General features: G+C 35.4%; 1 protein-coding gene across 7 annotated transcripts in view; it reads left to right on the top strand.

Moving 5' to 3' along the window:
* Window positions 1-14,281, top strand: part of EPRS1 (glutamyl-prolyl-tRNA synthetase 1) — a 37,557-nt gene that overhangs the window by 7,484 nt on the left and 15,792 nt on the right. For 4 of the 7 annotated variants that reach the window (XM_084512971.1, XM_084512968.1, XM_084512969.1 and 1 more), the window contains exons 4-19: window positions 46-202; window positions 1,328-1,467; window positions 2,090-2,184; window positions 3,264-3,390; window positions 3,975-4,167; window positions 5,113-5,284; window positions 5,747-5,980; window positions 6,692-6,776; window positions 7,079-7,138; window positions 7,437-7,457; window positions 9,463-9,573; window positions 11,215-11,351; window positions 12,073-12,280; window positions 12,728-12,840; window positions 13,456-13,573; window positions 13,668-14,045. In XM_084512971.1, coding sequence (XP_084369097.1) covers window positions 46-202; window positions 1,328-1,467; window positions 2,090-2,184; window positions 3,264-3,390; window positions 3,975-4,167; window positions 5,113-5,284; window positions 5,747-5,980; window positions 6,692-6,776; window positions 7,079-7,138; window positions 7,437-7,457; window positions 9,463-9,573; window positions 11,215-11,351; window positions 12,073-12,280; window positions 12,728-12,840; window positions 13,456-13,573; window positions 13,668-14,045 — 2,349 coding nt within the window. The remainder of the gene's footprint in view (window positions 1-45; window positions 203-1,327; window positions 1,468-2,089; window positions 2,185-3,263; window positions 3,391-3,974; window positions 4,168-5,112; window positions 5,285-5,746; window positions 5,981-6,691; window positions 6,777-7,078; window positions 7,139-7,436; window positions 7,458-9,462; window positions 9,574-11,214; window positions 11,352-12,072; window positions 12,281-12,727; window positions 12,841-13,455; window positions 13,574-13,667; window positions 14,046-14,281) is intronic. The other 3 variants (XM_084512972.1, XM_084512970.1, XM_084512967.1) reach the window with 1 other exon arrangement.

Here is a 14,281-nt window from a genome sequence, read left to right as displayed (position 1 = left end):
CCTTTACTAATTTTTAGTATCTCATAATATGTCCCTTAAAACTAGGTTGACCACTGGCTGGAGTTCAGTGCTACAAAGTTATCTACTGCCACCCAGTTTCTTTCAGCAGTCCAGGAGCTCAACCACTGTCTATCTCTGAGAACCTACTTGGTTGGAAACTCGCTGAGTCTTGCAGACTTGTGTGTTTGGGCTGTCCTAAAAGGTACTGGTATATGTTCTCATTCTCATTGGTTTCCTGTCATAGTATAGCAGGAGTTCACAAATGTATGTATGTATGTTTGATAGTTAGTTTATTTATTTTGTGGTTGCTATTAGCAACTCTTAGCTTTATGCTAGAGTCTATACTGTCGTGCATACTGCTTTGGTCTACACATCACTAGAGATGGGAATAGTATGGACAAGGAAGCCTTGGAAGTTTTTTGAATTTGTATATGTAGAAATTCACATGATGTATTTATGAATGGCAATACTATTTTTAGCACAAAAACTTGTTTTGTGTTAACTATAATAATGTCGTTATTACCAGCTGCTTCTATAAGACACTTTTCCATGGGCCAAAATGTTGTGTTGCGTATTTGAATTTTGGACTACGAATTAAAATTGTATACACAGACTTTGCAGTTTTGTTACCTTAGCAGACTGCATTTCTTTGGTGATTAATTTGAGTTACTAAAAGATGTATATGTTACAGTTTGAAATACTCTTCAGAAGATAAAATAAGCTTTGATGGTCTGTCTTTATGGATTTGTTTTTTCATATTCTCTCAGATGTATGCCTAAAACTGATAAGTGCCAGTCCATCATTCAGTATGACAAAATTCCTCTTGAAAGTAAAATGCATGTTCAAGGGTAAAGGGTAGCATAATTCAGTAGTTTTTCAAAGTTATAGCTCTTGAGAGAGAACTGAAATGGGTGCATTTCTTTTAGTGAGTCCTTTTAGTGAAGTTGCTCCTTGAATATTAGTGTTGGAATTGAGTCTTCAATAATAAACGGCAGTATTGACACATGCTTCACCCTGCATTTCTGTTTTGAAAATAAAAAGTTACTAATTTTGGAGTGAGTGATACAAAGAGAAGTGCATGCTGTGCAGTCTGCTGCACCTTGTGTTCTGCTGAATCCAAAATGAATGCACTATGTTTTAGGTTTGGAGGGAGTTGGCCTATTTAATATGGTTTAAAATGACTTATGTCCTTGTGGCTAAAAGTCTTTTCAGAAGAAGGAGTAAGTACATTTTAAAAAATCATAATCTTTTACTGGTCTTAAAAACTACTGTTGGTAATCATTCCATTTTGATAATTTAATAGCTTGAAAATTTTGTTTTCTAACAGACAATAACATCTGGCAAGAACAATTACAGAAAAATGAAGCTCCCATCCATGTAAAGCGATGGTACGGCTTTCTTGAGGTACAACAAACTTTTCAGTCTGTAGGAGCCAAGTGGGTTTCCAGTACACCAAAGATCAAAATGGTAAGCTTTACTCAGATCTTCTCAGGACAGTAGCTTTATTTGCATGAATATACTATAAGGAACTTTTTTTTTTTTTAACTTAGAGAATTAAAAGGAATTAGTTACAATGTAAATTATTATTTTGTAAACACATGTTTAAAAACAAACAAACGATTTTGTATTTAGAAGGGCTTGAGTGATGTAGTTCAAAGCTTAAATGGAATAATGTAAAAATGCCACCTCTGAGCCAGCACGCTCTCTAGCTATATTGTTTCCTTTATCTAACAATGATTTCAAGCATCCTGATAGACCTGCAAAGTCTTTAATTGATAGAACTTGTTAATCAGGTTAAAAACACTGAGATAAACTTAGCTAGCAACTGTTTTCTTCTGTCTAGTAAATTAAACAACTTAGAGGACTCTTCAGTCCTGGATCAAATCTGAAGACAGAGTAACTTGGAACTCCAGAATTAATCTGGTTTTGATGTGCTAAGAGTAATGTGAAAGTTTTGAAGAGATTAATTTGGGGTCCAGTATGACAGTTCTTTGTTGTCTGTTTTGAAAGATGATGTTGGAGCACAGGCACGTATCTGAGGTTTGTTCATCAACTGTGATCTGTAATTATATTTCCATTATTTTTTAAGGCAACAGAAAAGAAAGCTGATGTTGGGAAGTTTGTTGAACTTCCTGGTGCAGAGATGGGAAAGGTCATCGTAAGGTTTCCTCCTGAAGCAAGCGGGTAAGAGGCATAAATACTCGGAGAAGGGAAAGGTGTATAGGATAGCATCCCTTTAGGAAGCTTTAGACTAAATGTGTAACAGAGGCCTTTAGCCTGGGCATCCAGATTATATGTAGTCCAAGATACAAACAAACCCATGAAGACCAAACAGTGGAGATGTGATGAGCCTCACAGCCAGCCTCTTTGATCTGTTGATCTCATCTATTATATCATCTTAATTGCTGATATGGTTAATGCAGGGGTAGCCAGAAATGACTTAGGAGTATAGTCAGCAGAGATATTATTTACCAAATGTGTCACGTACATAGAACTTTACTCTTATCTATAGATACATAGGGAAGACAATTTAAAAATGCGCAGCCAATTTCATAAACAAAATTTTTGTCAAGCTTTTAATTTTCTGCTTCTTCTAAGAAGTGACTGAGAAGCTGTGAAATTCCTATTACACTTCTTCAGTAAACTGTCTGCTCAGTATCATGTGACTTCTGTGCTTGTGGATCTTACTCTTTTAGTCCAGTATAAACTGTCACTCTATCGTGAGTTATACATGTATATGTGTATAACATAGATGGTTCTCACATTACTTCAGTAGCACTTAATGTTTTAATTCTGGTGTTTTAGTTAAAACTGTTCTTTAGGGGCTTGTATATTTTAAATTTTTGGGAGAGACTTTTTTTATATTTGGTTTAAGTTATTAGTAGCTTACACACAAAAATGGTGGTTTCATTGTATTTTAGAAAATTCCAATCTTCTGAATGCAATAGGTTCAGATTATCTTGTGGCTACTAAGTATCATCAATAGTCAATTTAAGTTAGTCTGTAAAACTGGAGATAATTCAAGTCCTAATTTTATATTCATGATGACCCTGAAATTTACTGATTTAGATACTTTAAACGGTTAACTAGTAAATTTATGGTAGAAAAAGCATAATCTATTTTCATAAATGTACCATGTTTTAAAAAATATTCTTTTTTGTTTAACTTATGTATTGCTTTCTATTCATCCTTCTTCCCATACAAAACCAAAAAGTCTAACCAAAATAGTGCTAGTGTGTTTGTTTATTTTTCTTTATTTTTAGATATCTGCATATCGGTCATGCCAAAGCTGCCCTGCTAAATCAGCACTACCAAGTTAACTTCAAAGGAAAACTTATTATGAGGTTTGATGACACGAATCCAGAAAAAGAGAAGGAAGACTTTGAAAAGGTATGATAAGAGAACAGGGAAATACATTGACTGTATTAAGCAAATTCAAAGGTAAATGACATACAGATCTGTTGTTGCACTTTTTTTTTTTTTTTTTTGCACTAGATTTTTAGGGCAAAGGTATTACATTTAAGTCTCACGCTTGCAAGAAATTTACATAATCTTTACCTTAAAAACCTTTTATTTATTATAAAATAAATAAAAAAGGTTTATACCTTTTATTGGTAGCTTATTTCTTCCCTTTCTCCAATGTGTATTTTACAGTATGTAGATACGCAACTCCTGTAATACTCGTGTCTTCATTATAAATATCACTTAAAGAAACTACTTCTTACAGATTGAATTTTCATCTCCTTTTCTTGTCCTACCTCTTTCTTGAAGTTATCTGTCTGATCTCATATAATCATAGGCTGTGAATCAGTAAGTGCTTGCCTCTTGGTCCTTTCATACATGTCATATTATTTTTATGCATTAGCATTCTAGCACTATGGAGCATTAAAAGACCTCATCTGGCATGAAGAGGATAGAGGTTTAAGAAAATTAACTTTCTAGAATATTACAGTATACAATTTCACACTTTGCAGGTTATTCTTGAAGATGTTGCTATGCTGCATATCAAACCAGATCAATTTACATATACCTCAGATCACTTTGAAACAATAATGAAATATGCTGAGCAGCTTATTCAAGAAGGGAAGGCATATGTAGATGATACTCCTGCAGAACAAATGAAAGCAGAGCGTGAGCAAAGAACGGAATCTAAGCACAGAAATAACTGTAAGCAGTTTTAAGCTTCCTTTTTGCTTTTGTATCTTTTTAATTTGGCATCAAAACTTGATTTTTATGAAAAGTTGAATGAGTTAACTAATTGCGTAACTGTAAGGTTCTTCTAGAAACCTGGAAATTATAGAAAGGCTTGGGTTGGAAGGGACCTTAAAGATCATCTAGTTCCAACCCTCTTCCATGGGCAGGTATGCCACCTACTAGATCAGGTTGCCCAAGTCCTCATCCAACCTGTTGCGGTGTCTCGCCACTCTCAAAATAAAGGATTTCCTCCTTTTATCCAATCAAAACCTACATTTTTTGTAATTTAAAGCCATTGCCCCTTACTTATCCTGTCAGTATACTTCCTGATAAGGAGTCTCTCCCCATCTTTGTTATAGGCTCCCTTTAATTATTAAAAAAAAAACACTTACAAAGGTCTCCGTTTTCTTCTCTAAGCTAAACAATGCCAGCTCCCTCAGCCTGCCTTCATATGGCTAGTGCTCCAGCCCCCTGATCTTTTTTGTGGCTCTCCTCTGGACCTGCGCTAGCTTGTGCTCGGTGCCCTGGAGCTGAACACAGTACTCCGGGTCAGGTTTCACAAGAGCAGAGTAGAGGTGGAGAATCACCTCCTGCTACCTACTGGTCACACCAATAGGCCAGGATGAAGGTTGTCTTTCTGGGCTGCAAGTGTACATTGCTAACCCACATTGAAATTTTCATCCAACAGTACCCCCAAATGTTTACTGCTATAGGGCTGAAGTAACTATACCTTTAGACAGATGCAGTAAATCTGAGTACGTGTGAATTCATCACCATTCGTTACCACTTAAAAAAAAAAAACTCAAAATGTAAAATGTGTCTAAGGGAGGTGGTAGCTTTGTCTTTCGTTACTGCAGTAATAAAGTGTGTTTCTGTATCAACTTCAGAATAACTTAGAAAATAATTTATTGGTTTTAGGTGTTAATAAGAATCTACAAATGTGGGAAGAAATGAAAAAGGGAACAGAATATGGACAAACTTGTTGTCTACGAGCAAAAATAGATATGAATAGTAACAATGGATGTATGAGGGATCCAACTCTTTATCGTTGTAAAAACCAACCTCACCCACGTACTGGTAGTACCTACAAGTATGTTCAATTTCTTCTTGTGTGGCATGTAATTTTTACTTTTTTCAGGGTATTTACCATTCCATAGTAAACTTAATAATTGGAACCTGCTAGCATTTTTCTGTCAGAATATGTAATGAGTCTCTTGACTTTCTGAAACTTGTTTGTTTGAAAACAGTAGTAGTATAGGATTTTTTTAGTCTTGAATATTAATGCTATGATAATTTAATTTCCTGATGGCTTTCTTTGTTTTAAAAATGTGTTGCTCTGTTTTTTTGTGGGTTATCTATTTTTGTACATGCTCTCCTAAAGAAGATATTATAAAGAATAAAAAAGATTTGTAGAGATATATCTGAAGATATTTAGGATCATATGCTAAATATTTCTAATATCTAAATATAAACGATGCTTATTTTAAATGTTTAAATATGAGGAAAGTGTTTTGTTCTTCTGCCTTGCAAATCGAAGGTCTTTATTTTCAAGGGTTTATCCTACATATGACTTTGCCTGCCCCATTGTTGACTCTATTGAAGGTGTCACACATGCACTTAGAACAACTGAATACCATGACAGAGATGAACAATTCTACTGGATCATCGAGGCACTGGGCATAAGAAAGCCATATATATGGGAGTACAGCAGGCTAAACCTCAACAACACTGTGTTATCCAAGAGAAAGCTTACATGGTTTGTCAATGAAGGGCTCGTGGATGGATGGTATGTTACTCGTTTGTAGTTCAGCTTTGTTGTTGAAGATACTTCTGACTGATGCATGCATGTTTGGGACAGTGCTTAAGTATCAAAGCAGCATGAATTTAAACAGAATTTGTGAACAGATTAATTACAATGGCTTCTGAATGCACAATGTGACTGTTTACTACGCTACAGTAACTGTGTATATGCATTTTCGTATCCTAAAATAAATATAAGGTAGCTTATTTTGGGGCTGTAGCTCTTGCAACTTACACATTTTCCACACTGAGTCATCAGATACATTCCTGAGCTATGCCAGAAATTTTCCTCCCTTCTGTTCCCTGCTTCTTCCTCTTACATTCTTTTTTGATTGTTAACTGGATTTCTGCAGAAGATAGAGGCTTCTAGGTGGCCTGGTACCTTATGTATTTTCCTAGAAAGGATGAGCAGTGGGTTTATGCTTCTGCAGTTAGGTCAAAGTGTAGAGAGACTCCTCCTTGGTTCTTCCCCACAGTGACCTGGCTGTGGGAACACACAGTAGATGAGAATTTGCACCAGACATTTTCTATGGATAAGAGCTTAGTCTTTTCAGTTAGGTCTTCTCATCTAATTCACACAAGCACAGTGCATTGAAGCTGTGCTTTTCACTTGCAGCAGTATTACTAAAGTTTTTGAATGATCTAACTAATAGGTAGAATTTAACACGTGATACTGATAAAAACTTTTTTCTGCTAGGGATGACCCAAGATTTCCCACTGTGCGTGGTGTCCTGAGAAGAGGCATGACAGTTGAAGGTCTAAAACAGTTTATTGCTGCTCAGGTGGGTATTTCCTTCTTTTCTGATTATTTGAGTTTCACTTGGTAAGGACAAGTTTTCATGAAGTTTCAGTTAAAATACTTGTGTGACTGTTAGATTTCTTCTGAAGGCTTGCTGCTTTCACGTGTACTGCTTTAAAACATAGGAGCAAGTCCTTGCAAAATGCTGTAACAGGTTTTGTGTTTAAAAAATTACTTGTTTTGCAAGCTTGAGGTGCCAATCTGAACTGTTTTGATGAATGCAAATAGTAGAGGGTTCTTAGTCTGTAAAGGACTGTGTATTCATGGATGTTTTTTGTTTTCCAGGGCTCCTCTCGATCTGTTGTGAATATGGAGTGGGATAAAATCTGGTCCTTTAACAAAAAGGTATGTGTTTACTTGAATTTGAAACTACTTGTGATATCCTCTGTCTGGAATATGTAGAAAATCTAGCATTCATTGGAGTGCTTATCAACACAAGTAGCAGTTGCAATATGTTGCATCATTTGGCACACTTTCAGGAAAATGGAATGTCCCCCTTGCCTCCCCTTTCTAACCTGAATTAGCACTAATCCTGTCGATTATCCTAAACCAATACTTACTTGCCTTAATTATTAGTATGGGAAAATATAATGATATATGTAAAGCTGATATGAAAACTGCATTTCATTTTTCTGCTTTCAAGCTGCGAGCTATCTGTAAGAAGGTATTACTCAATGCTTTTTACCTTAGCATATAGCTTACAGTGCTGTAAGCATACATAGCATAAGCAATCATTTTTGCAGCTTCATAGCACAGTCACATTTGCGTATATAACAGGAGCTCTACAAACCCACTGAAAATGCATTATTCCTAGCTTTAAAATGCTGCCCGTTTCTGGTTTGGCTTATCCGTAAAAGTAAACATATGTATTGCTCAATTTGATTCATGTTAGCCACTCTTCCTTTCAGTGGCAAAAGTCTAAGATGCTGGGTATACTGCCTGTGTAGATAAAGCCAGCACTGCTGATGTTTCTAACTGAATGTCAAATAAGGAATACTGCATCTTGACATGGTTAGTTGCTTTTTGGCAGCGGATGCTTGGACACTATAATAAGGCGAATTATTAGAATGCTGATTGCATATTTTGTGTGATTGTGGAAACACCTGTTATTTTGCATTGGGATTCCTGCTCGTTTTTGCTTAGGTAGTACCCAGATCTGTTCATTTAAGTAGCTTTTGCTTGTCTGGCATGCGTCTTGTATTCATTCATGTATTTTGCATTTGGTCTTCTATATACACAAAGGTTTATGAATTGGTTCTTTCTGTTGCTGCATACACATGACGAAGAATTGAATTTGAGAGGGAAATCCACGATGGACTGCCAGGGCTCATTTTTCGAATCACCTTTTAAACTGACTTTCTTAGATCTCCAACTCCTTAGACAGCACCACATTTATTAGTCAGTTTCATTCACATCTGTCTGTGCAGATTGCTTTTGTTCATACTGTGGTTTGCAAGCTATTGTTTGCACACAGGTAGTTATGAGCTCAAAGACTTGATTAGTGTGAGAACTTGATTAGTGTGAGAACTTATTTTACTTGTTAATCAGTACAAAATTTACATTTACAAAATTTTTAATATTTGCAGTCTGAGGCAGGATTGTTGGTTATGAGTAAAATAAAAGAGCCTAGTAAGAACATGGTAAAATTCAGTCGTTTAGTTATGAAAATTACGATATTAAATCACAAAATACATATACTTGGAAATGCATACAAAAGTCCTTTTTAAAAATGTCTCTAACATCTTGGAGTCTGGCTTCAGCTTACTTGCTTATATCAAGTAATTAGATGCTAAATATTTTTTCCTATATTTTCTGCATAGTTTTTCACTTGTGCAGGAATAAACTGGTGGGAGGGAAGTCACTATATTAATAAAAGCAGATGTTTTCTTTTGTGTTAGCTTCCAGTTAAACTGGTAGATCTCTTTTTTGGTCCTAGAGAACAATTTCTCTCGGATTACATTTTTAAGTTCCTAGGAAAAGTTAGTCAGACCAGTATTTCAGGTATGAGAAACACCGTGGAAAACTGCTTGGGCCGACTTTGAGAATGGACAATAAAAATATAGGGAGAAGGTTTGGTGGTATCTTTTTCTTGCCAGGCTCAAGTTGTAGAAATCCTGACAAAGCCAATATTATGATGTTGCCTTATTATAGTATCTGATGCTGCTGTATTAAAATTTTACTCTTAATTGGTGCTTCTTCTATAGCTAAGTCTGTCCCTGATTCCTGGAGTACTCACTTGAAAAATTAGTATGGGATCAGGTTTTGTGCTGCTGGACAAAAGAGAAAACTGCACCAAACTGCATTGCTTTAAATTCAGCTACCTAGAAAGAAAGTGGTCCAGATTTAATACCGGTAAAACTATCAAAGTACTTCTTACTATCTTCCTGATGAGGTAACAGCTCATAAATTTGCTTACTTCTGATGGCAGTATCCAGTGCACAGTTTTTACTCAAAGTAAAAACTAAAGAAGGGAAACTCTTTTTATTATCACTGTTCTCTCACTTTTTATCTTTTATACATTTGGATCAAAGTAACATTAGGGCATACATTAAAAAAAATGCAGTAACATAAAGAATACCAATTAATATTCCTTTTTTATTGTTTTATACAACATCTTATTTCTCTATCAATGGCATATATTCATGATCCCCCTCATTTGTTTTCTGTAGGTTATAGACCCAGTAGCTCCTCGGTACACTGCTTTACTGAAAGATGCAGTGGTCCCAGTAAATGTTCCTGAAGCTCAAGAGGAGATGAAAGAAGTGGCTAAACATCCAAAGGTTCTCGCTTTGCTCTTAATATTCTTGTATTGCAGATCAGTAAGGTTGGAAGTACATTGGCTTAGAGCAGTCAGCAAGGAGAGTCCCTCATTTTAACTTATTTGGACCATGGGAGATAAAACCAAGGTGTGCTTTTTTCATAAAATTGTCAGAAAGTCAGCAATTACTGAATGTGTTTGTTCATTTAAGAGAATGATGTAGGAAACTGCAGTGTATATATTTACAAAAGCATATAGATGAAGTCATGACAAAAGGGAGTTTTGAGAAGAGGCGAGATATTACAAACGCGGAGTGAGGCTAAGACCTTTTTTATTATTGTTTAATATAAACTTTGACAGAGAAGTTTAAATATAAAGTTTAATTCAAGCTTTATTGTTACAATACAGTAGGTAATGCTTATCCATGAGTGAAGAATGTGAGATGAGAAGGATGAAGGGGAAGATTTCTTTTAAATACTATGTAAAATTAGACTTAAGTAGAAAAGTGAAATATTAAACTGTTAATCCTACCATTATCTGGATTTTTTGGATGTGGCTTTTAAATTCAGATAGCAAATAGTTATTAGCAAGAGTTCGGTTCTTACTGATTTGAAACTCTTAGTAATCAATTCAGAGTAATATTCCTCAAGAAGGGGCCTCTGTTGCTGGTACAATTTTTTTTCTTTCCGCTACAGTTAGGAAAGATGCTTTACTTTGAGCATGACATCTGAAGTTATGCTTCAGCTTCTCTGAAAGCACCCCTTAGATATCAAACTTAACCAAGAAGCAAGTAAATGTTTTTCAAGTTTTTATCTTTTTTTTTTTTTTTTCTTCACTTTGTTGCTCTGAATACATCTGTGGCAATTTCTTTTAATGTAAAGGTCAGCCTCTGGTTTGCCCTTTTCCTTGTGGTGGATTCATGGGGAAACAGGTTTTGAGTAGATACAAGTGATAATTGTGACTCTTAGAGTCAAAAAGAAGTTTGGTAAGATACAAGCCTACATGCTAAAATATTGCTATTAAGAATGATGCCTCCAGTATGTAATGAAATGAGTACTGACCAGAAGAAACAAATTTCAAACTCATGATCAGTTGAACAATTCTGAGCTCCCATCTGTTTGCATTTAAAGAAAAATAAAATTAAATTAAAAACAAACAAAATGCAAAAACAAGATGCTATAAAGCTGAGTATTTTTATTGTTCTAAGCAATACAGTAATATTACTATATTTAAGGATCTATCCAGCTGAGAGAAGATGCATATTTAATTCCATATTATTAGTAAAAAAGTGAAGCTGAGAGTTAAGAAACTTGTTTTGAAGCGAACTTGCATAACAAGATGCAAGTTTGTTAAAAGCTAGTTAGTCTTTACATGTAAGATCTTGAAAATGTGTGGACTTGAAGGAAATAGGGCGTGCTGTCAGTTGTGATGGACTTATTGTTGGGGATGTAATTTTTGAATGTACTGTCAGAGGAACATATACAGTGCTTATGAACTAGAAACTTGAGAGATAGATATAGAGGAATACTGTAACTTACTGTTATTTTAAGTCTTTTATATTCGTCTGTATTCTGTCATAAGGAAAGTAGTGTTTGAGCACTGCATTAAATTTAGCCAGTTTGTGTAATAGCCTCTCTTTTGAAATAAACATCATTTTTCACAGAATGCCGATGTTGGGTTGAAACCCGTGTGGTATGGCTCCAGAGTGCTGATCGAGGGTGCAGATGCAGAGACCCTGACAGAGGGAGAGGTGGTTACATTCATAAATTGGGGCAATATTATCATCACTAAATTAAACAGGTAAAAATACTGGGAGATGAAATTAACTTCTGTTTTTCAACTTTTTGTTGATGTCTGTAGTAAGTATCTTTTAACAGTTTCAGTGGGTGTCCATTTATATAGAGATATCTACTTTGAAATATATCACAAAGCTGGATGTTTGGCATAGAGCATACTTTACTATAGATCAGGTCTATCACCGGTCGGTCCTACTGCATGTCTCCCTTATTCAGTGTTCTGTGTTTGTTGGTGGTGTTCTACTGTGAAACAGCTTTGTCAGACAAAAAAACAAACAAACAAAAAACAACAACAACAACAACAACAACAACAAAAACCCTTGGAATTTTAACAATTTTTATTCTGTAGAAATACATGCTTTTACATACTAAAAAATTAAACCGATCAAAATGTAAGTTGCAGAACTTTTGGTGAGGGAAGGAAATCATAATATTTTGGAAATAGTTATGTTGAGGCAGTGGCAGAACGGAGTGAGTTGGTACAGAGAATGTAAAGCAAATACATAGAGATTTAGAGATTTTTCTCATGTTCCAAAGTGTCTTGTGATATTTAAAAAATCAGAAGTAAAGGGGAACTTCAACAGCAGTGACTATACTTTTCCATTTCCTACACTTCAAAATTGAACTCTGAACAATTTTTTTTCAGTGGATCTGTTGATGTACTCTAGTATCAAATGAGAACAAATCATTTAGGTTTTGCTCTTATCCTTTCTGTTTTCCTGTAGAAATTCAAGTGGAAAAATTCTGTCCATTGATACCAAGTTAAACTTAGAGAATAAGGACTTCAAAAAAACTACTAAGATCACTTGGTTAGCAGACACTCCACGTGCACCGCTCATCCCAACTGTCTGTGTTAATTATGAACATCTAATCACTAAGCCAGTTCTAGGTAAAGATGAGGATTTCAAGCAATATATCAACCAAAATAGCAAGGTAAGATGTTTTTCCCCTTTATATTTTACAAAGCTTTATTTTTTTTTTTGCCATTGCTATTTCTTGTTACTGGTTTTTGACAGTTTTTAAAACTTTGACAAACTTAATTTGTCAAACAAGCAAAGGGTGTGTTTCTTGTTTGTATGTTTTCCATTCAGCTTCTCATAATAACATTAATTGAAATGTAGTAATATGACTTTAATTGCGATTTTGTATACTCATGCATTACCTGGCTCTTACATGTGGGAGTAATAGTTTAATTTTTTTTGGTCATGTTGCATTCTTATAATATGGCATCTTCTTGCGAGTACTTGTTCCGCTGCCTCTGCAATCAACTGACATTTCAACACTTAGAAAAATTAGCACTATCCTTCAACAGCTCTACCATTTTTCTTACTGTTTCTTGTGCCCTGTTAGGTTTGGACTGATTTATTTTAACTCTTACAGCAAGAAGAACTGATGTTAGGCGATCCTTGCCTTAGGGATTTAAAAAAAGGGGACATAATACAACTTCAGAGAAGAGGATTCTTTATTTGTGATCAACCATATGAGCCAGTGAGGTAAGCTACTTAAGAACAGGCCAAGCAGACATCACAGAATTTGCTTTAATTTGCTGTGTTTTAAGATGTTCACACGTCATGTCAACAGTAATGTTGCCAATATTTCGCCAATGCTGCAGATATCTTCCTCTTTACCACTTTTCTGTGGGTTATTTTTGTGGACTATCATGTTTTTTGTCTATGTTTCTGTGTCTTCAACTGTCTAAGGCAAGCGTGTGGCACTTTCTGGTGCACCTCAACTAGCTTGGATTTGGTAGAGATCAGGTTTCCTTGTTCTGATTCTAAGAATATAAATTAAGAAACAATGTTACAGATTAAAACAGTCATTTGCCCAATTAGTGTGCACAAATATTCTTTGTAACAGTTCTTTACAGAATTATCAAACATCTAAAATTACACTGCTGTTCAGCATAGCATTATTATATAAAGAGAACTTGCTGTTCGTAACAGGGATCAATACGGATCCCCAGCTACGTAAATTTGAATGGCTACAACTGTATACAAAGGCAAATACGGAGTTGTGAAAGAGAGACTTGAAGAGCAGAACATTTGTTGCAATAAATGTTTTGTGTGTTATCTTGTATTTCTTGTTGTTTTTTATAAATCTTCCTATAGTCCTTACAGCTGTAAAGAAGCCCCATGCATTTTGATTTACATTCCTGATGGACATACTAAGGAAATGCCAACATCTGGGTCAAAAGAGAAGGCCAAGGCTGAAAGTGCGAAGAAAGAGGTAAATTTGTGTTTTTAAAAAGTGCTGTAAAATGTATTACTATACAAGGTGGTCATGCTGAATATTTGGCTTTTTTTTTTTTCTTTTTTTAAAGGCTAGTTCAGCAGTAAAAGGAAAGTCTGCTCCTCTTGGTGGTGGTACCTCTACTCCAACTTGTACAGCATCTGAAGACCATCTGGTTATTTACAACAGGGTGTCTGCACAGGGTGATGTAGTTCGTGACTTGAAAGCTAAGAAGGCAGCAAAGGAAGATATTGATAAAGCTGTGAAACAGTTGCTGGCCTTGAAAGCAGAATATAAAGAGAAGACAGGCCAGGAGTACAAGCCTGGAAGTCCTCCAATGTCTGTGAATGAACAGTATGTGTCTTCAAAGCTTCAGACCTCTGGTACCCTGGACAGTAAAGCTCTGTATGATAAAGTAGCAGAGCAAGGAGAAGTTGTCCGAAAACTGAAAGCTGAGAAGGCACCTAAGGTGGCTGATTAAATTATTATTTTGTTTGGGTTTTGGGGGTTTGCGTAGCCCATTGTCCTCTGCCTTTGGAGGTGAATGGGTTGATCACACTGATCATAATTTGCACTGAGCTGTGTTCTATCAAGACTTGTGTTTTCCAATATTAATCTTTTAGCTAGAAATATGACAAAATGCTAGGAATTTGCTTGCATTTTTATGGATATTAACAAACATTTCTTAGTTCTGAAGCATTTATG

The sequence above is a fragment of the Aythya ferina genome, assembly GCF_964211825.1.
Source record: "Aythya ferina genome assembly, chromosome: 3".
NCBI classification, from domain to species: domain Eukaryota; kingdom Metazoa; phylum Chordata; class Aves; order Anseriformes; family Anatidae; genus Aythya; species Aythya ferina.
Note: the sequence above shows the minus strand (reverse complement) of the source record. Positions and strands in the feature narration are given on the sequence as shown.